The following is a 25,609-nucleotide window of genomic DNA, read 5'->3' as shown; positions in this document are numbered from 1 at the left end:
ATGGTTAAGAATCAAGCTTTTTTAGAAGATTATGATAAGAGGCTCGGAATGTTCTATGATATTTTCAACTTGTAGTGTAGCATTGGGAGGAAAATGAGAAAAAGACTTCGGATTCGTAGAGGAATTATAATAATGGGTGTATCAGTTGAAGATGCGAATGTGCGTGCAAGGAGGGTGTGAAACGGTTAATGGGTTTGGAGACAATATGGTCTTATGGAATGGGGTTACTCAAGATGAGTGCGGATTTAGGTTGGTGATGTAAGGAATAGAGCTATTATTATCTCTAAGGCAAGTTAAAGATGAATTAGAAGAAGTTAGATTGATTAGTCATGGTTGAATTGACATAATGGTGGCGGTGATCAGTTTCTTCAGCGTGATTAAGTTATGCATGTGATTTGTGGCGGTACGTGCGAGGCTTGACGACCGCCGTAATTGATTTTATTTGGAAGTATTCAAGTATTATGGCCTTGTTATGTGTAGGCGGATCCTGGAAGGGTCATGGTGGTTTAGACCACTACTTGAGGATTTGGATGTTCTACGGTTATGAGAATTCACTCGCGTGTAGCTATGGTTCTCTTGGAATGAGTTAAGTAAAACGTTTCTATGTGATGAAGTGTTTACCCTAATGGTGGTTCAGGAGTTATGATGAAATTTTTATACCATCGCATATTGGATTGTTAGATGAAATGAGCGGTATGAAATTTGAAAGTGAGGATCAAGGTTGTGGTTCAGTGTTTTACGGGGATGTCACGAGCTCGGATGAGCAGAAGGGGATTTGGATATTTGGAGTAACCTGTTATTGTCTTCAGCGTCACCTAAGATCGACATTTTGTGTTAGAGGCTTTGCATCTTGGTTGCGGTTTCTTGATATGCTTTACAACAATAGTGTGACCAGTGGTATGGATGTGCAGACTCGTTATCTAGTGGGGAAGGTCGTGGGAGCGTATCTCACGGGAAGATTGTATAAGTGTGACATGTAGTCACTTGATTGATTAAAGATTTAAACTAAGTATGAAGAGCGTGGTAATATCACTAATTTGAGAATTTATGCCTGGAGGGCACTCGACTTATTGGGTTATGGACCGTGGAGGATTTCCCCGGTTATGATGGTAGTTCTTGTGTGTTATGAGAAAAAGGGAGTTATAATGAACCTTCGAAAGGTTATTAGCCTAGTTCAGTGTGATCAGAATCAGCTTGAGGTCTGTGGATGGATCTAAATGTGAATATGGGCTCTATATCAGGCCAGATGTGTTCATTTCAGCAATGCTCTCCTTTAGACCAAGTAGTCAGGGTACTATTTCGTCGTCATCTATTTCATGTAATGATATATTGCGCCGTATGAGTTGTGAGACGGTTTGGTGAATTTCTTATGTGTTGAGGTTCTGCGTAGAGATGATGTTATATGAGAAGGATGGCTCTCGAGATTCAGATCGTATATCGCACCTCAGTTGTGCTTGAGTTTTGTAGCTTATGGCGCAATATGTCTCCCCAGGGATGGTATTATGCACTTAGCGTGCTTGTGACCGACATTCGGTATTTTGTTGTAATGAGCAATCTGGCTCGGTATGTATCTCCTTATGTGAGTTTTATGTATAGATCGGGTGGTACGCCGCCATGGGTATGTTGTTTGGATCAGGTTGCGCGCTGCAACAGTGTGATGTTGAGTACAGTTTCCCGTATCTGTTTTTATGTGTTTTGTTTCCTATTTTTCTAAGGAAAGCTTTTCATATTAGTTGTGTGCCCGCGTCGCATGTATGATTCACGAGCGGGGTGTCTGTTTAGTTATGTTGACCGCGTCGAATCCTGATTCGCGAGCGGGGTAATTGGATTTCCTTTTCAAAGTTCGTTTTCCTTTTGTATCGCGTTCGAATTGGTAGCATATTGGCACATTGTGGCATCATATGAGACTTTTGGTCATGTCTGGGTGGCTTATTGCCTGAGCAGTTCGTACTGGGTGAGATGAGATCATTGGATTTAGGATCAATGCAATCTGATTATATGAAGTATATTACGGAGCTAAGACCATTATTTGGTTCAGAATGAGGTGATGGTTCTTGTCAGAAGTATAGACCCAATGATTTGTCGATTCGGCAGATGGTTATGAATTTCTACAAATCTCTTCCGTCGTGGCGGTATTGTAAGAGTTAGAGCAAGACCTATGTATGTCATGAGGTGCAATGGGAGCATCAGATTCGTGGAATTTTGACTAATTTGATTAGAAAGTGTTATTGTGGCCCTATGAGTAAAATGGTGCAAGGTGTGAATTCAGCAAAAATTGTGCAGTCATGTTTGGGTACAACGTTTAGTGATTAATATGGTGATCGTATGTTGGAAACAGTCCTGGTAGAGAATTCCGGATGTTGGAATTGGGCTCTAAGCTTATTTGCTTGAAGGAAAGAGAATATCTTCAGATTGATCGAGCTAATGTGCTCGACTGAGTTGTGGTAGCACAGGTAGATGCACGAGGTGTTAAACAGTAATTTCGGAAAACTTCGCTACAGTTCTCAGCATGTTCGAGGACGAACGTATGTTTAAGTGGGAGAGAATGTAACGATCCGACCGGTCGTTTTGAGCTCTAGCACGTCGTTCAGCAGTTTGAGTCCATACACAGTTTCACTTTAGGTATTATGACTTGTGCACACGGTCGAAATTGAATTCCGGGAAGTTCAGAGTTGATTTGGAAAGAGAATTCTCATTTCGGAAGCTTTAAGTTGAAAGAATTGACTAAGGTTGGATTTTTGAGTAAACGACCTCAGAATCAGGATTCGAAGGTTCCACCAGGTTCGTATGATGATTTCATACTTGAGCATATGTTCGGACTGGATTTTGGAAGACCCGGGAATGTTTCGGCACCTATTGTGGAAGTTAGCATTTTTGGAAGAATCTTATAAGTTTGGATTAAAGTGCATTTCAGGGTTATCAATGTCCGTTTGAAATTTGGAGTCTGGGAATAGCTCCTTATGGTGATTCTGGTAGTGGGAGCGCGATCGGAAGTGAATTCGGAGGTCCGTAGGTCATTTTGGAGTCATTTGGCTAAAGATAGAAATTTGACGGTTTTTGAGAAGTTTAATCCGAAGTGAACTTTTTGATATCGGGGTCGAATTCCGATTCTGGAAGTTGGAGTAGGTCCATAATGTCAAATATGACTTGTGTGCAAAATTTGAGGTCAATCGGACGTGATTTGATAGGTTTCAGCATCGAATGTAGAAGTTAGAAATTCTAAAGTTCATTAAGCTTGGATTGGAGTGTGATTCAGGGTTTTAGCGTTGTTTTATGTGATTTAAGGCTTCGAGCAAGTCCGTCTTATGTTTTTAGACTTGTACGGGAGTTTGGTTTGGAGCCCCGTGGGCTCGGGTGAGATTCGGGATAGCTTCAGAGTGATTTGCTAAAAAATAGGACTGCTGGTACTGGTATGACCGCATTTGCGGTGTTTTGGTCGCAAATGCGACATCGCATTTGCGAGGGGGGCTCACATTTGCGAACTTGGGGTTGCTGAGTGGGGGATCGCATTTGCAGGGGGCCATCTCTTTTGCAATGTTGTCCTCTTCGCATTTGCGAGGATTCTGTCGCAAATGCGATCATATTAGGGGAGGCTGGGCTTCACATTTGCGGTGCTTTTGTCGCAAATACGACATCGCAATTGCGAGCCTGGAGTCGCAAATGCGACTTCTACGTCTGGTGCAGTGGCTTTTTATTCCGAGACTTAACCCATTTCCCTCTTTTCCCACTTGGCCTTAGGCGATTTTTGAGAGCATTTGAGGAGGGATTCCATCATTATCAAAGAGGTAAGTAATTTCTGCACATCGTAAGTTAATACATGGATTATAGTTATATTAACATGTGAAAATTAGGGAAAATCAAGGGTTGTAGATGAAAAACCTAGAATTTGGTAAAAACAAGATTTAGCCACGAAATTTGTTAGGGAATGGAGTAAAAATCATATATTCTTGATCCTTGGGTTATGGGTAACAATTTTCTTCAAAAATTTCCGGAATCCGGGCACGTGGGGCTGGGGATGAATTTTAGGAACCTTGCATTTAGGGTTTGGAAAATTGGTTTAATAATTAGAATATAAACTTTTGAGCATGTATTGACTAGTTCTTACCCTATTTGAATCGTTTTGGATCGTTCGCCTCCAAATTGGAGGTTTGAGCGAGTTCTTGAATTGGAATATAGGTTTCGGAGGGAGGTGAGTCTCCTTTCTAACCTTGTAAGAGGGAATTGTCTCCATAGTTGAGTTAATTGGTTATGTGCTCCTATTTGCGGGGGCTACGTACGCACGAGGTGACGAGAGTCCGTGCGTAGCTATATTATGTGTAAGCGAGTAGCCTAGGACCCAAAAGCATTCTATACATAGAATATCTGTAATCTTGTTGGCAGTTGAATTGCTTAAATCTTATCACATTGGTAAATGAATTTCTAAAAGGGATTAAACTTTATTTTCTTAAATCGCTAAAAGAGAATTGACTTTTATTTGGATAAACGTTCCCCGATAAATTCTTAATTTGTTGTTTGAGCATGTATTTCTATGTGTACCTGCGTCGCATGTATGATTCGCGACCAAGGTGTTTGTTTATTTATGTTGAACACATCGCATGTATGATTCGTGAGCGGGGTAATAGATGCATCTATAGTTCGCACCGTTCGACCCTCGGCAATGCACATTTTACATTTATGTTGGATCGGGCCGTATGACCTTGGCATGATATGCGCATGCTTGTATTGTTGCTTGAGATTTATGAAAGTTGACATTTGCCTTTCCTGGCCAGAGATAAATTGGTAAAGACAATGAAAAGTAAATCTTTGGAAATCCATTATTATTTGGGAAGTTGTTACCTGCTATCTAGCTTTATGAATTATAATTGTTGTTTTATAAAATTCCCTGATCTCCACACATTTTTACTATACTATCATTGGACCACTAGCAAGTGTCGAAGTCGACCTCTCGTCTCTACTTCTTCGAGATTAGACGGGATACTCATTGGGTACATGTTGTTTTCGTACTCATACTACACTTGCTGTGCAATTTTGTTGCACAGGTTCATATGTGGCTAGTGGCTTAGTGGCATATCGGCATGGTTGATACGGACACTTAGGTGAGCTGCATTTATCGAGACGACCCGCAGCCAGCAGAGTCCCCTTCAAAGTATTTTACGATGTTTTCATTTCTATCCACCTTATATTCCGGACAGTTACTGTATTTTATTTTATTCCCTAGTAAATGCTCATGCACTTGTGACACCGGGTTTTAGGATGATTATGGGATATCTTGTATTAACTTCTTAACATTCATATTTGATTTGAAATGATTATCTTTTACTAGTGAAATTAAAGGAAAATCATAGTTTTCAAAATTATTAAAACGAGAATTTAATTAAGTATTTTGATTGGCTTGCCTCGCAGCAGTGTCCGGTGCCATCACGACCCTTAGTGGAATTAGGATCGTGACAGCATTCATAAGATTGATTTTACTGCCCCAAAATATAATGTTCCGAAGTTGATTTAGAACCGAATAAACCGAAACCGAAAGACGAAAAACCAAACCATACCGAATCTAATTAGGTACGGTATTAGCATAGCATTTTAGAATACCGAATACCGAAACTACCGAATCGAAATGTCTAAATATCGTACCGTACCGACCGATGAACACCCCTACTTTAAAAGGGAGAAACTTATTATCGTTTATAAACTTTGTTGTTACTCCAAATATATTGTGTGGGTGTTATGTGCATTTTAATATACTAAAGTTATAATATTAAATTGTATTATTTCTTGTGAGGTGTATTTAGGGAGGTTCTGTGGATGATGCTTGGAGGCTAGAGGTGTATATGTTGCATACACTAGAGCGATTAAGGATATGTATGATGGAGCTAAGACCCGAATAAGAACGGTGGGAGGAGAATGGGGGCACTTCCCGGTAAAGGTGAGGTTGCATCAGGGATCATCGCTTACTTCGTTTCTATTTGCTTTGGCGATGGATGAGTTGACACGACACATTCAAGGGGAGTTACTTTTGTGCATGTTATTTGCAGACTATATAGTATTGATTGACGAGACACAAGGTGGTGTTAATGCTAGGTTGGAGGTCTAGAAGCAGATCCTAGAGTCTAAAGGCTTCAAATTTGAGCAGGACCAGAATATAATACTTGGAGTGCAAGTTTAGTGACGTGGCTCGGGAAGCTGATATTGAAGTGAGGCTGGGCACACAAGTTATACCTAAGAGAGATAGTTTTATGTATATTGGGTTTATAATCCAAGGAAATGGGGAGATTGACGAGGATGTCACACATCGTATTGGAGCCAGTGGATGAAGTGGAGGTTCGCATCCGACACTTTGTACGACAAGAATATGATGCCAAGACTTAAAGGTAAGTTCAACAGAGTAGTCGTTAGACCAACAATGTTGCATGGGGCGGAGTGTTGGCCAGTCAAGACTTTTTATGTTTATAAGTTAAGAGTTGCGGAGATGAAGATAATGCTGAGATGAATGTGTGGTCATACTAGGAGGGATAGGATTAGGAATGAAAATATTCGAGATAAGGTAGGAGTGGTGTGTGATCATTATCTTTTGTGTAACTCACGAAATCACTAATGTCAAGATCTATCACCAATTACCTACTAAAGGTAAAATTTTGTAATCACTAGTCATGTTTTATAATTTTATTATCTCACTACTTTGTTATTTATTCTATGGAAGAAATGTTACACCTATAAATAGTGGTATTTCTTCCTTGTATTTTAGGTATGAAAAAAGTTCTTATAGTATGCACTATGCACGAAATAAATGAGATTGGTGTGGTGAAAAAGAAAGTTACGAGAAGGAGAAAATCTGAGTCTCTAACTTATTCTCTACAAAAGAGAATATTATTTTGTTGAAAGAATGTACTTATTTTGGTGGAGTTTTGACTATTACAATTTGTATAGAGTTTATTAATTAGAGTCATATGACGTTGTCTGGCTGTTGTATTCTGGAGGAGACAAGTCAAGAAGATTACTGCTGGACCAGTAAAGATTTTATTGCAGTGAGCTTAAATCTCCTTAAAGAGAGCCAAATATCTGCACTTCAGCTTAAAGAATATGTATTTAATATTCAATTGTAATTTTACCGACATATTAATGTACTAAAAATACCATAAACCACCTTAAAACATGATTCACCATCATTTTTATTTTCACGGCGAAGAAAGAGGAGGAGGAGGAGGAGAAACACTGCTAAAGGGGGGTGGGAGTGGGGGAGCCATTTGCCAAAATCGACCGATGTTGATCGGTAATTGGCAAAGATCGACCGAAAACCGACTGATTCGTGGAGGTCGGTAATCGTATGGTCGGTAGAGCCAATCGATCGACTTCGGTCGGTATTTTTCGATCGATTCCATTTTGTTTTAAGACTACCTTTAACTTTATTTATGCTCTTTAATTGTATTTTTTCGCGAAAATAACCGACCAATGTCGGTCGATTTTATTAAAAATAAATTTAGCAACCGAAATCAGTTGAATGTTTAAAATAACCAGCCGAAATAACCAACCGATTTTGGTCAATTTTTTGAATATTTTTTAATTTAGTTTAAATGAAAAATCGATTAAAGTTGGTCGGTCTCTTGAAAAATAAATTTTGTGGGACGCAAAAATAGTTTCCCACATTTTTACGCCAAAAAAACCGACCAAAGTTGGTCGGTTTCGTTAAAAAAAAAATGAAAAACCGACCGACTTCGTCGGTTTTTCGGCCGGTTTTTTAACTGATCGAAGTCGATCGGTCTACCGCGTTCGGTTTTCACCAAATTTCTAGTAGTGAAAAAGGCATGAAGTTGTCTATACTTTGGATACTAGTTAAAAAAAAATTAAAAAGTGGCTACAAATTAAATGGGGGCGATCAAATAAGGCACCTCGTAATATATATATTGTTTGACAAAAAAGTGTTGAGCTTTTTGCTAAACTAATTAAATAAGAAGATTTTAGGTAAATTTTAGCCAACTATAATTTATTCTAGATCTATGGTAAAAGATGAGAGTAAGCAAGCATAGCATACATAAGATTTAACTATAATATTGATTAAACCATACTATATAAGAAGAAAACGATGATTTCCATAGTGTTTAACAATCAATGAGGAATACATGGATGGAAAACGTCATCGATCTTTAATAATGTAGAACTCTATACATTGGATGTGATGAGACTAATGATCTAAGCTGAAGATTTAAGCTTCCTTGCTTCTTTCTCTTTCATGGAGAGAAAGATGATGATACCTCCTCTTTTTAGGGAACATGTCTGTTTTTTAATTTGTTCTGTCCCCTTTTCTTCTTCTTCTCACTTAGTTTATATACTAGATCTTCTCTCTTACCCAACGGTCATTAACCATAGTATTCAAGTCATTTGACTATATTGTAGGTTGACTCCTTGAGATGCCACGATCGCCTCTCTGATATCCCAAATACACAAGCCCGATCGTGGTCGAGGTGCATGTCGTTACAGCATGGTATGGATACAGTGTCGGCTCAAGCCTAAAGCAAGTCAAGCACTTGCTTTAGGCCTCCAATAATTTAAGGCCTCAAAATTAGTACATTACTATATAACTAAATAAATTTTGTATAATTAAATTTTTATCATTAATAGATGTAGTAATTAAATCACATATATCTTGTAATCAAAACTACTCCAGCTCGTTCATTTTTCCTCACATAAATCAAGTTTTTTAGTTCTCATGTCTTAATTTGAAGGAAGTCAAGCTAACAAGTAACTAAAAAGGAAACAAATTGTAGTATTTTTCTTTTGTTGCTATATTCAATATTCAGTTAATTCAATTCCTGTTCTTCATAAAATCAACTTCTTCTTTTTTTTCCCCTCCTCATACTCATTTGTCAATTCTGCCAAATAACAAGGGTATTGATTATATGAGTTGCTTATTCTTTTTTATTGTTCCTTATATATAAAAGATAGAAATAATTTTTAAAGTATCATTTCACATAAATATTTAAAAGAATTTTATTGAATATATTTTAGGCCTCTTATTAAGGTTTGGCTTTAGGCCACCATATCGATTGAGCCGCCCCTGTATGGACACGACAATTCCAAGTAACTTTTCGCCGTCCCTTCCCACGTCGATTCTTGTCTTATCAGATTTTGACCCATACACATATCATAGAAATTCTTCCGCGAGAATTAAACTCATATATAACTTATATAATCAACCTTTGGAATATTCATAAGAGAATGCTCATTCTACGTCAAGTTGACTCCCTTATGGTCATAAAAAATTATACAAAGAAAAATTAGACCATTTTATGTGTGAATAATACAAATATATAGTTCGTTGTATATATGGCGCACATAGGAAATCTAGACACAGTCCAAAGCTATACTACAACCCATTGACATTTCTGAACAATTTCAGTTAAGAATTTTCAGATAGTTCTGGGGTCTTCGGATATGGTGAAGTCGAGACGATATTTTGAAATGTAACTAAGTAGGATGGATAAGCAGGAAGCCGCCAAGAACATCACCACTTGCCCTGTGGCCATATATAGGTAGTTATTATTATCATTATTATAAAAGCAGCTACGCAATTGGAGAAAATTGGCCCTATAGGCCATGTGTTGCTATCATTTTGTAATTGTCCGACGGCTAAAGAACTTTTAGAAGTTATCAGGAATCTACTTCACTACTTGTAGCCTTCTATCGATAATGATGCACGTAAAGAAAACGCCCCCAATCTCCTATTTCTTATTATTTGTATAATATTGCTTGTGCTTTCAACTGCCATTTGTTAAATGTATAGTGGAATAGCTTAAAACTTAAACTTTTAATTCAATTATTTTGTTCTTAATAAAGGGGTTGGAGAAAAACAGGATAACATTGTTTACAAGTATATATATACTAGTTTTAGCATACACGCGTTGCGCGTGTCCCTCGTGTTAATGAAAAATAAAATTTTATAAATTAAATAAATAATATTCAAAAATATGTTTATGTTATTATATAAAATTAAGAGTAGTTCTTCCTTAGGAGTTTGATCTAGTCTAATAGTTCTTCCTTCAATAGTTTCTCTTGCTTGCTTGCTTTATTGTACAAAAAAAGTTATAGGAGTATCGTTTGATTGAAAGGTAAAAAAATCATTCAACTTTACTTGAGGACTTTGGTACATACATTACATGTATATTTCATGTTACTTATTAAAAAATTTATGTAAGATAGTTTACCAACAATTAATTTTTGTTTATCTTTACTCATTTTACGGTACTGCTAAAGTTGTAACCTTATTCTATTAATAACTTAATAATCATATAGGCATCCGAACTCGATTATTATGAACAATTTTTATATTTTTTTTTCTCAATTAGTATCTTATTTTACCTAAAATTTCTTTCTAAAGTACTTTTACTCGCGACCAATTACATATATATGTTCTTTTTATATTCCTATTTTTGTGTACAAAATATATATTGATTAACTTATTCTACCATTTAAAATAATGTCACATTTAAAAAAGATTATCATTTGATTATTTCTTAATATTTAGACAATAAAAATGGACAAAACTTGTAAGTATATTTCAAATTCTACGCCCTTATTGTTAAAAGAAAATAGAATGTCACAATTGCTTTTTAAAGTCTAAATTCATGCCACCTTAATATGAATTATCATTAATGTTTTAATTTTTTTAAAATCAAAACTATGACTTAAATGCACTATTTCTTACGTGCCTTTTTAAATATTAGACATAAAATTGATGGATCAGTTATTTACTTTAATTTTATTTAAAACACACGTTATTTACTTTTTTCACAGAATATATATCCATGAAAGCAACATGTAAGAATTATAATAAATAAGGAAAATATTTAAGTTAAGTAAAGTTTTAATTGACTTTAAAGTCCTAAATTTTAGGGTTTCCTACCTAGTGTTCAATGGAAAATAATTTAATAACAAAAAATTTAGTCAATTTCAAGAACTAAATATTAGGAGAATAATTAAATGACTATTTTGTCTAGTGTGAACTTCAATTTTAAAGGGTAAAAAAGGCGAATGACATTTCGCTAAGGGCCTTCGTGCTTTTAATATAGTATATACATTTCTTTTTTAAGTGCAGAATATATATGATGACTTAAAACTGGTAATTATTGTATATTGAGAAATGAATAAAAGCTAATGAGTCATCGACATATACCTCATAAGCATTGATTCATTTATATATACTAGTATTAGTGTACACGTTTTGCGCATGTACTCTATCTCACAAAAAAATTTATTTAAATTTTTCTTTGAGTTATAAATAAAAATATAAATTCCTGAAGATGATGAATATTGATTGTGTATAGCTGATCATATTTTGTTCAATAAGAATCTTTTTTCAAGTAGTAAAAATCAATTAGGTAAAAAATTATCCATGCATGACATGTTCAAAAAGGAATGAAAATTCTTTGCAGATCTCAAAGAATTAAGAATCAATTTTATAAAATTTACTATCGAAACGCCTTTTAAAAATCATAATAATTGTAGTCAAGAAACCCACTTCTATTCAGCAAAATTTAAGATTATACACAATTGTTAATATCTTATAAGTAATCTTGTTGGAATAATTGATAATTTTGGAGTATCTTATTTTGTTTATGATGAATATTCTAAGAAATTATAATTGTTAATTTAAAATATTTGAAAGCTAAATATATAATATAGAATACTATTATTAACGAAATATATTGTATACTATAAAATATTTTAATATAAAAGAGTTTCTTATGAATCAATTCGTATAAAAAGTTTCCAAAAACACTTCGACCTCCACCTCTATTAATAACCCAAACCCATGCTTCCTCTTCCTTTAATATTTTTATATATCTTCTTCATTTATATTGTTTATTATTTTCGGATAATTAAGTATAGATTTATATAAGTAATATTTTAATGATTAAAGTTCTAAATATTAGTATTTTCAATATAGTTCAAATAAAGAAAGATTGAATATGCAAATATTAATTAATTTCAAAATCCTAATGATTATAGCATTAATTAAATTATTATTACTAAATATTAGGAAAAATAATTAAATAATTATTTTTCTCTGTGTGAACTCTAGTTTTAAAGAGTAAAAAAGCGAACGATATTTTGCTAAGTTATGTGATTTGTGCGTGTACCATATATCAATGAATATGTATTTTAAAAATTTATATAAATATTATTAAACTATATGTCTGACTTATAAAATAAAAACTACATAAAAATATAAGAATCCTAAAAATAACGAACGTTGACCCCATTTAACTAACTCAATAATGAAAGAAATCCTGGCCACATAAATTCCTAGACCTTACCATGACTTATGTGGGAATATTTTATAAAAAATAATTGTTATATTTAGGACCTAATACCAAAAAAACATAAAGTACTTCTTCAAAAAATTTCAACCAAAACAAATTTAAAATTTGAATCTTTTGAACTAATGGGAATGAAAAGGTTAGCCTTATAGCTCACACTGATATGCGATAACATAAAATCTAAAAATGACTAATCTTAATATTTTATATTAAATAATTAAATATATAAGTGATATATGAATTTGTCATTTGTTAAATAACTGAAAAAAGAATAATGGCATTTCATTTGGAATAGCGTTTTGTCTAAAATTGAATATATATATATTAAATATTAGATAAAACATCATAAACGAATTATATATTTTGAGATAAAAATTTATGCCTAGAGACTCTTTTTTACTTGTCTTCTTGACAAGTAGAGCCAAAGTTTTGCCTTAAAATATTTCCAATTTTAGTACGACTAATTATACTTATGTTATATACTTCAATTAGGAAAAGAATTGTAAGGTAAATTATAAATGATTTTAAATTCCTAAAAATTAGGACCCATAAATATTTCAACAAAGAAAATATTTGATAAGTTTTAATTAATTTTAAAGTCCTGAATATTATGAAAATAATTTAAATTACAATTCTGTTCAATGTGAAATCTTTTTTTAAAGGGTAACATTTCATTAAGGGCATTCGTGCTTTTAATATAGTATAGATATAGATTACAAGACGAGCTCTTTGTGATAACTTTTTGTGGATATTATTAATGGCATAGTGTAATATGAGAATTAATCTTTAACAAATTCGTGATGATGCAATCATAATTATGTGCAGACGTGAATTTAGAATTTAAAATATTTAGATTGCTGCAGCGATCTCAGATTTATATGATTATGTGTGTGTATCTCTCTTTAACTTTTTTCCATTAAACATTTAAAGAAAATGTGTATCTAACGATCTAACGAGGGAAAACATTCTCTCAAAATATGGAAACCTAGCTAAGTTATGAGTTATTATGTTCCAATATCGAAATATATACAATATTACCTTTATTCAGATATATCATGAGTTTTGAAATATCTTCTTTAAATAGTACCAACCTCCAATATGAGCGCTAATCCTCTAGTGAGCATATCAACCACATTCTTTGCATCGGAAAAAGGCCCTTTTTTTTAGTCAATTTTGTGGGATATACATTGTTACTTTGTTTTTATGGCATTTATGTTATGTTATGGATTTTATGGTATTTTATGGTGTTTTATTATGAGTCTATTGATAGTACTAATATAGTGTCTCTTGTTGCCTCTTTGAGCCGAGGGTCTCCTGGAAACAGCCTCTCTGCCTCTCGGGGTAGAGGTAAGGTCTGCGTACATATTACCCTCCCCAGACCCCACTTGTAGGATTACACTGGGTTGTTGTTGTTGTTGTACAATGTGTTCCGTCTCATTTAACTTGCGGCTCTCAAACGTTATGGGTTGCTTATCCTGTATCAGGACACCCCTAGTGGAAAAGTCTGAGGTATCTGTGTGCACCTCATAATCGATTTTTATAATTTAGTACTATGTACAAGTTAAAAATAAAAAATGAGTCAAGCATGACAACTAAGAACGACAAGCCTCTCCAAACGCACACTTGCATCATCGTTTATATTATACATTATCTAGGGTCCTTTTAATAAGAGGTTTTTATTGATTATTTTATTTTTTGAGATGAGCAATGAGAAAATATTCGCACTAATTAATTAACCCATGTATGGTACGACGACATTAGAGGCCAATTATGTCAAACATTTTTGTCTCTATTTTTGTTCTTTTGGAATTGGAACAGTGTTCATATTGAATTTCTTATCTCTTAAAACTTTGAGAATTTGGTAATTTTGTAAGGTTCATTTAATCACTTGAACAAATGATGGTTAAATGTTTGCATTTGTATTGGGAAATTAAACAAAAGCTTGCCAGATTCGTTGAAGTGTTGGAAAAAGATTGGATTCATTATATCCCAAAATTCCACAGATGATTTTTTTTTGCTATGGAAATGGAGCACTTTTTCCAGTACAGAGAATGATTCTGATTTCACAGATTCATAGTCGAAGAATATACAAAAAGTTAACCCAAAAAATTCAAAAAAAAAAAAAAAAAAGTTCCCGTTCTCTATTTACAAACAACTCGGAACTATTCAATTTCCCAGTCTTAATTAAGCTTGCTCGAACTGTCCCTTTTTACGTGGACTTCAAATCGATGCTCAGTATAAACGGATGTTGCAAAAGTTGCTGAGCGCTCCACCTTTTACTGGATTCTTTCTGTAAACAACACTCGATAAAATCTCTGAAATTTTCCGACGTCCCTTCCGGCAAACTGGGCGGCTCACCGAAGCATATGGCGCACATTAGTGTAGCCCAGTCCGGTCTCTGACCCGGTGGCAGGAACGGAAAGTGGCCCATATATAGTTCCATTAAAGTCAAGCCCAAACTCCAAATATCAGCTGCGTAACCGTTGTAGTTAACTCCATAAGTGTCTGGATCAAACCTTTCTGGGCTCATATAAGCACAAGTTCCAACGTATGAATTGCAAGGATCTAAAGTCCTGCACATGATTTTACTCACTCCGAAATCGGCGATTTTCACTTCCATCTCGCGATTTACTAGAAGGTTCGAAGGTTTTAAATCTCTATGAATGATTTTGTGATTGTGTAAGTAGTCGAGTCCACTAAGTACTTGCTTAGCGATTTTTGCTAAGCTCAGTTCGGTGAAAGTTGCTTGTGATTTTAAAAGACTTTCGAGTGTGCCGACGTTCATGTACTCCATAAGGATACCGATGTCACCGCCGGGCATGTCGATGACACCGTGACACTTGATGACGTAGGGAGAATCCGTCCGGCGAAGGATAGAGATTTCACGGAGGATCTGACGGCGAACCTCGGGGTCGCTATCGCCGTGAACAACTTTGAGAGCGTAGATTGCGGATGTGCGTTTGTGGCGGACTTTGTACACAGTTCCGCCGTTTCCGTGACCGAGAACCTTAAGCTTTTCGAGTTCCGAGATGGAGATAGTAGTGGTGGGAGCAGTTGTGGTGGTGGTGTTAGCGGTGGAGTTGGTGGTGGAGATGGAAGAAGGAGGGAGGGGTAAGGGGAAACGAGGGCGGCGTTCGGAGGGCTCCGGTAAGGGAAGTCGGAGATTGAGCTGTCGACGTTCTCGTACTAAGGCCATGTGGTAGGTGAATCGATCGGGTCGGGTCGGGTCCGTTTGGATTTGTTGGAATGGAAATGGATTCTTCTCCTCTTGAGTGAAATTTGTGTTTATATAAGTGGGGAGGAGAAAGCACGTGGGAATAGTGGGGACAGACATAGCCACCCCACCATGTTAGGAAGGAGAGAGGATATGGGGCAGGAAGGTGTGCGGATAAATGCTGTAGATGAGATTTTCATGAACCTTTTTTGTTGGGTCTGGATTTCATGAACCTTTACGTTAAAGGTTTTTGGCCTTTTTCACGGTTTTCTTCTTTTTTTAATGGAAAGTGGTGAACTGAGCTGGAAAATTAATCCACATGTGATCTAATTAAGTACGATGAAAATATCTAAAATAAAACCAAGAGAATATAATTTGTATTGGTGAACAAGGAAATTTTAATTTTGCCCATCCAAATGATTAATCCTAAGTGCCATTTCCTTACATTTTCGTAAATCCAAAAATAGCATGAAGTAAAAGTATTTTACTAGACTAACTGAAGAATTACAATGTTAGCATGTTTGGAAAGCCACCTACGAATTGAATTTGGACGTAATTACATAGTTTGACATGTTTGTTTGGCCAAGTAATTACTTGGTCAACATGGAATTGGGTGTAATTGGAGAGCTTAATTACACTCTCCAATTCTCAAGCAGAGGTGAAAATTGGTGGTAATTACACTGTGTAATTACAAGGTTGCTTTTTAGTTTATTTCCCTTTTATTTTTATTTTTATTTCTTTATAACTTTTTATTTCTATTTTTAAATTTTTTATTTTAATTTTTAATTTTTATTTTTATTTTTGAAATTTTAAATTATATATTTTTTGTACATTATTTATATTTTATTTATCTACCTTTACTTCTAGTGATTCCTTGAAATTGCTTATATTTTATTTTTTTATTTATTTTATTATTCTAATTTTTGAAACTACACCTCCTAATATTAGAAATAATGAGTCATTAACAAACTTGGTATATAATGAGTGATGCAATTAAAATAAAATTTCGTTGTAATGTGGTTATAAACTTATTATGTTTCCTAATCTTAAGTTATAGTGGAACTTACTATTATTATGTTGGAATTTGACATATGTTAAACTATTTTTTTTTTTGGATTTTAAAATTATGTTATATTCATGGTTCCAATTTACTTGTTTTAGTAGTATTGGCTCATATTGCATGTTGTTCATTTCAATAATGTTATGACATTATATTTATAAATATTAATTTATTTTATCAATCATGAATTCCATGATATTTTACAAAACATATGTTTTTAGTTTTTGTAAGTATCTAAATTAAATATTATTAATTTAGAAAATATATATAAATTATTTTTACAATATTAGTTATAAATATATTATTACTAATTAATGTATATTCACGAAAAACATACATCTTAAATACCAAATATAATACCATTTACACTTATAAAAATTTATAGGCATATATTTATTATATTAACGTTTAAGTTTTGATAATTACTTCATTTAAAATTTTATCTAACTGTGTAATTACACCTGTGCAACCAAACAGTACACTAGTAATTACATTATGACAAACAAATATATCGTCATAATTACACAACTATGTAATTACTAGGCTGTGTAATTACTACCCTAATAATTACACCAAATTCAATTATTTTTGAAAGGAATTGTGGTGCTGCGTATTAGGAATGTATGGTATGTTTATGTTTAATAAAAAATTTCCTCTTTCTGTGTTCTAGGAGTAGCTTGTCATCATAAAAAATACGTTTTATTAGTATCAGAAAGAGAAAATATATAGTGCTAATAGAGTTCAGAGCATACGCATCAAAACTATATTATTAAAGCATTAAATTTGGGGGCAAATTTCTTGAACTTTTGTTAGAATTTATATAGTTAGAATTCAACAAAAACTATTTACAAATCATAGTTTTTTAATCAATAGTATTTTAAATGTTTGAATGACAATAAATAACGAATAGATTCTCCGAACGAGTAGCAGAGCCATCTTAGGCTAAGGGGTGTTAATTTGACACCTTTTTGTCGAAAAATTATACTTTATAGTTAAGTCAAAATTTTAAAATTATGTGTATATACATAGATTTCAAATTTTTTAATTTTTTTCCGTATATTTACCTTTTTATATTTTAACGTCATTTAATAAAATTTCTGATTTAGTTATTGCTCCGAAACTAACATTACTAACAAATGCAACCAAAAATCATTACTCCACGAATGGTTGGGTGGCTTAGGAAGGAGAGAGGATAAGACATAAGAGAGAAAGTGGGCTGGTAGACCTTGATGAGATAAATCTTTACGCCAAGATTTTGGCTCTTTCTTAAATTTCTTTTCTTTTTTCTCAGAGAAAGTGGAGCAGTGAGTTGGACGAATTTATTACATGTGATCTAAATAGGATTAATATAGTGTAAGAACAATCAAAATAGCCACCAAATTTTAATTACAAACAAGTCACGTTTTTTCTCTGTTTTTTATGAACAAGGAAGTTGATTTTGTACATTCATTATGTGGCTAATCCAACAAAAGAGTGATATCTTGGCTTCATTTATTTGACCCAACAATTGCATAATGTTAATGTTTCACGCTAACTTATTTTCTAGTCGCAACCAAGAAGAGAACAAACTGAAGAATATTTATGTTTACCACGATTTACGATAACAACAACAACAACAACGACCCAGTATAATCCCACAAGTGGGGTCTGGGAAGGGTAATATGTGCGCAGACCTTACCCCTACCCCGAAGGGTAGAGATGCTGTTTCCAGAAGACCCTCGGCTCAAAAAAGCAACAGGAGACGATATATTAGTATCATAAAAATGCATAATAAAATAACAGCAATATAAGAGATATGAAATACAGAATACGAAATACGAAATAGATGGCTGGTATAGTAAAAACTAGCAGGTAAAGCCCTGCATCAATAGACGACCAATGACATTCTTAGTCTAACTCCTAACTGGCTAGTCTCACTCTATTGTGCTGTAGAAATATTCACAACTTTCCCCTAACCTACAACCTTAATGCTCGACCTCCATAATTCCCTGTCAAGGGCCATGTCCTCAGTAATCCTAAGTCGCGTCATGTCCTGTCTGATCACCTCTCCCCAATACTTCTTAGGTCGCATTCTACCTCTCCGCGTGCCCACTACAGCCACGATTTAACCTTCTTAAAATATAATTTGTGTTGTGGCTAATTAAAATTAAAATATTCTCGTTATATGACGAAATTTTTGTTTTCTTCATGGATTTATGATGCAATTATCCGCACAAACGATATCTGTCTATCCAGAAAGAACAATGGGTTAAATTAAGGATCATAACATTTAATTGTTTTATGTGAATCTTAACATTGATTTCTCATTTTTATGAAATGTTACATTTGTTGAGGAAGCGTGTCAAGATAATAGAAGGAAAAAGATATTTAAGAGAGAAAAACAATAAATTGCACAAGACAAGACAATTTATGTGGTTCGACAATTTTTGCCTACTCCACAGCCACACAAAGAATAGCTCTTTATTAATTGAAAAGAGAAAGAAGAAGTTTTAGGATGTTCTACAAATAAAAATGTAGACCCCTATTTATAGGCATTTGAATGCCCTGTCGAGGTAAGCGCTTACATCATAAGAATGCCGATGTAAACGCTTACATCATAAGAATGCCGATGTAAACGCTTGCATCATAAGAATGTCGATGTAAGCGCTTACATCATATTTTCATCTCTTTTTGATTTTTCTTTCTTTTGTTTTGTCTACTTTCACATACAACAATAGGTTTGGTCCTATCAATCTCCCCTTCAAACCTATGTTACATCAAGAAAGAAAATAAAGAAAGATTTGTTATTCTCTGGTGGCGCCTTCACTCTATCAGTCTTGAAGGCTAACTGAGGCAGTGCACAACCTCAGTTTGTCAACACCAACAACTTTGGTCAACATGTCTGACGGGTTCTTTGATCCTGGTATCTTCTGTAGGGAAAGAGTTCCTTCATTTATCAACTCTCGGAAATGATGATACATGTGACGACCCAAAGGGTCATCACCGGTTTTCTCCCTTTTTCCGTGCTTCCGAGGCCTTGAAAACCTCACCTTTAGTTTCCTCGATTTGCGTGCGCAGTTCGGGCGCGTAGCCGAAAAACTTATGTGTTAAATTATGTGAAATTTGATAAATTGTGGCTTTAAAATGGTTAAAGTTGACTTTGGTCAACATTTTGGGTAAACGGACCCGGAGGGTCCATAGAAAAATATAGGACTCGGGCATATGCCCGGAATCGAAATTCGAGGTCCCGAGCCCGAGAAATGAATTTCTAAAAGAAATTATTTTCTGAAATTTATTTGGAAATTTGAAATGAAAATGGATTAGAAAGCGTTGATAGCGGGCCCGTATTTTGGTTCCGGCGCCCGGTACAGGTCTTATATGTGGTTTAAGCGCTTCCTGTAAAATTTGGTTGAAATCGGACGTCATTTGACGTGTTTCGGACCTAAAACTCTAAGTTTGAAGGTTTATGAAGTTTGATGAATAAATGATGATTTTGAGGCTTGATTCATTGATTTTGATGTTATTTTGGCGATTTGATCGCTCGAGTAAATTCGTAGGATGTTATTGAGTTAGTGTATGTGTTTGGTTAGGAGCCCCGAGGGCTCGGGAGTGATTCGGAGGCGGTTCGGGGTGTTTTTGGCCTTAGGAAGTGTTGCAGAATTTCTGTAGTCAGTGCCCAGTCATTTTCTTCTATGCGATCGCATAGGTATGTCTGCGATCGCGTAGAGTTATTTTAGAGTCGCCCAGTTTTGTTCTATGCAATCGCGTACCTCTGTAAACTCATTCTATGCGATCGCACACTCCCTTCTGCGATCGCAATTCACAAAAGGCCCAGCCCCGCTTTGACCCTCTATGCGATCGCACTCGTCATCCCGCGATCGCAGTGACCAGTCTACCTTCCCCTATGCGATCGCATTCCCTTTCCTTAGGGCAATTCCGCCCAGTTATTTTAAAAGTCCAAAATAGACCCATTACGGGAGTTCTACCAATTTTCATAAAACTTGTCTTCTCCAAGCTCTAGGGGCGATTTTTGAAGCTCTTCTTCATCAAAGTCTTTTGGGTAAGTAATTTCCCATCTATTTCCTTCACTCTTCTTCATTAATTACTGAAATTCTAAACCTACATCATGAAATCAAAGTAGAAATTAGGGGTTTTGGGTAGAGTTAGGCTTTTGGGAATTTTGAGTGATTCAACCTCAATTTGGGGTCGGATCTTAAAACAAATTATATATTTGAACTCGTAGGGTTATGGGTAATCAGGTTTTGGTCCGAGCCTCGTGTTTGGACCATGTGGGCCTGGGGTCGAATTTTGGTATTTTTGGAAGAATGCTAGGAACTTCATATCTAAGCTATGAGATTTTGTTATCGAGTCTTTATTGATATTATTGAATTAATTATGCCTAGATATCATTGTTTCGGAGTCAGATTATGAAGGAAAGGCAGTATTTGAGGGTTGATTGCTATTCTTTGGACCGAGGTAAGTGTTTGTTCTAACTTTGGCTTGAGGGAATAAGATTAGAGTGTTGTTTGCTATTTGCTAATTGTTGAGTACGGTGTATAGGCATGTTTACGAGTATATATACACCGGAGTCTAGCATGACCGTGAGTCTTATTTGTGTTTATTCGGATTTTGTGATACATCTTCCTTGTTAAATTGATAAATTTCATATAGTGTGAAGAGTTTGAGGAAGAATTATGATTTGTACATTCTTGGAGCATTGGCTCGAGTATATCATAAAGCGTGAAAGTATATGAAATGATTGAACCCCTTTGGAGCATTGGCTCAGGTGGTAAAGTGAGATAAGAAGTAAAAATGAAAGAAAGAGAAAGAATTATTGAATTGCTCCCTTGCCGGGATGCTTGTTGTTTGTTGACTATCTCCCTTGTCGGGATGCTGAGATTATTGATATTGTTCCCTTGCTGGGTTTTTAACTGCTTAATTGTGCTCCCTTGCCGGGAGTTAGCTTTTTATTGTATTCCCTTGCCGGAATTTCTATCATTATTTGTCTACTCCCTTGACCCTTGTTTGTGATTGTTGTTTGGGTGAGGAAGAGTGATAAAACACGAAGGGTGATGTCGTGCCGCATGATGAACCATTCCGTGCCGATTTTATTGGTTATATGGTGAGGAAAGAGAGTAAAAGCATGAAGGGTGATGCCGTGCACATTTCATTTATATGATTGCTTTGGTGAGGACGAGAGTGTAAAGCACGAAGGGTGATGCCGTGTATTTGTTGCTCTCTAACTCTTTGTTGATATTCGAGTTATGTTGTTTCTTTCATTACTTGTTCTTATTTGATTTACTTCGAGGTTATAGATTTACTTACCCTGTTTGCCTTGTGATTGTTGTCTGGGTGAGGAAGAGCGTAAAGCACGAAGGGTGATGCCGTGTATTGTTTTGGTGAGGGCGAGAGTAAAAGCACGAAGGGTGATGCCGTGCAAATTGTTGACTTTTGATTCTTGTTGACATTCTGGCTTGTTACTTCTTTCTGTTATTAAGGATTTCTACTTGAAACTGTTAGCTCCCCATAGCATGCTCCCCCCTCTTAGCTGTTTAAATTTTGTATATTTCCTTTTATTGCATATATCTGCACAGGTTGTTTTTGGTAGCTTCTGTCTAGCCTCGTCACTACTTCGTCGGGGTTAGGCCAGACACTTACCAGCACATGGGGTCGGTTGTGCTGATGCTACACTCTGTGCATCTTTTTGCACAGATCCAGGAGCAGCTTTTGGACCTCAGCAGTAGGATTTGATCGGGAGCTGACTTCAGTCCAGAGACACCGAGGTAGCCTTGCTGATGTCCGCAGGCCCGGAGTCTCTCTCTCTCTCTCTCTCTTTATTAAGTTTGTTATCTTTTGTACCGAAACAAACAGTTTATAATTTTCTTTTAGACGATTGTATTTAGTAAATCTTAGCAGTTCGTGAGCATTGTGACACCAATCTTGGGTAGAGGATTATGTTAAACTTTTCGCATTTCTATTCAGTTTTTTTTATATAAGTTAAGACTTCCGCTTGAAATTTTTAATTATGTTGCCTTTGTTACATGTTGATAATTATGGAAAAGAATGTGTGTTAAACGGAAGTTAATTTAAGTTGGCTTGCCTAGTTCCTATTAGTAGGCGCCATCACGACCCCGAGGGTGGGAAATCCGGGTCATGACAATACCTCAACTGGATATGCTTCGATCTTGCATGAAACACTGGATTCTTCGCAAGATGAATTGCACTCTGGCTATCGCTGAAAAGCTCACAATTGTCCTGCTCTTTAAGAAAATTCTTGAGCCAAATCATCTCTTTTCCAGCTTCTGAGATTGTCATGTACTCTGCTTCAGTGGTAGATAGAGCAACACTTTTCTGAAGTCTGGACATCCAACTAACAGCAGTACCACCCAAGGTGAACACGTAGCCCGTGGTACTTTTTCGACTATCCAGATCGCCGCCTAAATTTGCATCAGCAAAACCTTGTAAGATAATATTGCTCTTTTTAAAACAAAGTGCCATACCTGAGGTGCCTTTGAGATATCGCAATATCCATTTTACACCTTCCCAATGCTCCTTTTCTGGATCTGACATGTATCTACTGACAACTCCAACTGCATGGGCTATGTCAGGTCTAGTGCAAACCATATCATACATCAAACTTCCTACTACTGAAGCATACGGAACTTTGGACATGTACTTCCTTTCTTCATCTGTCTTAGGTGATTGGTCCTTTGACAGATTTAGATGGCTTCCAAGTGGAGTGCTTCTGGTCTTTGCATCATGAAGACTGAACCTGCTTAGTACCTTCTGTATGTACTTTTCTTGAGACAACTTTAAGGTTCCTTCCGACCTGTTTATGCTAATCCTCATCCCAAGCATTTGCTTAGCTGGTTCTAAGTCTTTCATTTCAAACTCCTCCGCCAGTTGTTGCTTAACCAAGTTGATCTCATTTATGCTAGATCCTACAATTAGCATATCATCAACGTACAACAATAAAATAATATCGGATTCATCAAGATTTTTGATATAACAACAATGGTCTATCTCACATCGTGTGAAACCATTTTTATGCATGAATCCATCAAATTTCTTGTACCATTGTTAGGGAGCTTGTTTCAAACCATACAAACTCTTCTTCAACTTACACACAAGGTTTTCTTTACCAGAAACCTAAAAATCTTCAGGTTGCTTCATGTAGGTGTCACCATGCAAGAAAGCAGTTTTAACATCTAGCTTCTCCAAATGCAAATTTTCTGCAGCTACGATACTTAGCACCAACCTGATAGTAGTTAATTTGACTACAGGAGAGAAGATCTCGGTGTAGTCAATTCCTTCCTTCTGCTGAAAGCCTTTTACTACTAATCGTGCTTTGTATCTATTCTTACCATCATGCTCCTCCTTGACTCTGTACACTCACTTGTTCTGCAATGCCTTCTTTCCTTTTGGTAACTCCGTAAGTATCCATGTTTTATTCTTTTGAAGAGAATTCATCTCTTCTTTCATGGATAGCTTCCACTTATCAGAGTCTATCACCTGCATTGCTTCAACAAAATGCTCTGGTTCTCCAGCATCAGTAAGAAGTAAATAGTGAAGAGAGAGAGTTAACCTATCTGGACCATTTGTGACTCTTTTAGATATCCTCAATGTAGGTTCATGAGTAACAGAATCCGAATTTGATTCAGGTCCTGATTCCAGATTTGGTTCTGCATTTGATTCTATCTCTGGTTCCGGTTCTGGTTCTGATTCAGGTTCGGCTTCTAGTTCTTCTTCAAATTCGGCTTCTAGTTCTTTATCTTCAATTTCAGAATCAGTTGTAATCCCTCTAGCCACTTCATTTTTTGAGATTTCTTCTAACTCAACTGTTTCAGACATTGTCTGTTTGGTGGTGTTGGTTGGTTCTACTTCAAGCTTGTCCTTGTACATCACATTTTCATTAAATGTGACATTCCTGTGTCTTAGGATCTTTCTATTCTGATCATCCCAAAACCGATAACCAAAATTATCATCACCATAGCCAATAAAGAAACATTTCTTTGCTTTAGGATCAAGCTTATCTCTATCATTAGAGTTTACATGCACATAAGCAACACAACCAAAAAATTTCAGATGTGAGAGAGTTACCTCCTTTCCTGTCCATGCCTCCTCAGGAATTTCAAAATTCAGCGGTACAGAGGGTCACCTATTTATGAGGTAAGCTGCCGTGTTAACAGCCTCAGCCCAAAAATACTTCGGCAATCCAGAATGTATTCTCATACTTCTGGCTCGTTCATTCAGGGTTCTGTTCATCCTCTTAGCAACACCATTTTGTTCCGGTGTTCCAGGAACTGTCTTGATCATTATAATCCCTCTCCGAGCAAAATGCTTTGAACTCTTGGCTATAATACTCTCCTCCATTGTCAGACTTCAGACATTTTAACTTTAGACTTGTCTGATTTCAACTTCAGCTTTCCATCTTTTAAAGGTAACAAACACATCAGATTTATTTTTCAGAAAATAAACCCATACCTTTCTTGTGGAATCATCAATGAAGGTGACATAATAGCGTGAGCCTCCTAGAGAAGTTACAGGAGCTGGTCCCCACACATCTGTATGCACTAGTTCCAGCTTCTCTTTCTTTGGCGTCCTTTCCACCTTTGAGAAACTAACTCTCTTTTGTTTCCCGTAAATGCAATCTTCGCACAAACCTAATTCAGCATGTTTTAGGTTTGAAAACTTTTTTTTGGATGCCAAAAGTTTCATTCCCTTCTCACTCATATGTCCGAGCCTCCGGTGCCACAATGTTGTATCAGGGCCATGATCAACTGTTGTTATAGTATCTCTTTCTATTGCAGTTGCATACAGTGTTCCCCTTTTGAAGCCTCGTGCCACAACCAAATTCCCTTTGGTTATCTTCAGCGATCTGTTGCCGAATGTTGTTGTATATCCTTCATCGTCAATCCGACCCATAGATATCAGATTTTTCTTGAGGCCAGGAACATGTCGTACATTTTGCAATTTCCATAGCGTGCCTTGTGAAGTCTTTATATGAACTTCACCTTTTCCGGCAATGTCGAGAGGTTCGCC

The 25,609-nt window shown here is 35.7% G+C and overlaps 1 protein-coding gene across 1 annotated transcript; it reads right to left on the bottom strand.

Moving 5' to 3' along the window:
• Positions 1 to 14,276: 14,276 nt before the first annotated feature.
• On the bottom strand, positions 14,277 to 15,591 carry LOC107819291 (mitogen-activated protein kinase kinase 9). Its single transcript, XM_016645387.2, has one exon. The coding sequence runs from the start codon at positions 15,508 to 15,510 to the stop codon at positions 14,524 to 14,526; it is 987 nt and encodes a 328-aa protein (XP_016500873.2). The 5' UTR covers positions 15,511 to 15,591; the 3' UTR covers positions 14,277 to 14,523.
• Positions 15,592 to 25,609: the final 10,018 nt, after the last annotated feature.

This window comes from Nicotiana tabacum, chromosome 6 (assembly GCF_000715075.1).
Source record: "Nicotiana tabacum cultivar K326 chromosome 6, ASM71507v2, whole genome shotgun sequence".
In the NCBI taxonomy this organism is placed as follows: domain Eukaryota; kingdom Viridiplantae; phylum Streptophyta; class Magnoliopsida; order Solanales; family Solanaceae; genus Nicotiana; species Nicotiana tabacum.
The sequence above is the reverse complement of the archived record's forward strand: the minus strand, read 5'-3'. Positions and strand labels throughout refer to the sequence as shown.

Excerpts from the sequence above, each read along its gene's own strand:
- LOC107819291 (XM_016645387.2), bottom strand. The coding sequence starts at position 15,510 with ATGGCCTTAGTACGAGAACGTCGACAGCTCAATCTCCGACTTCCCTTA.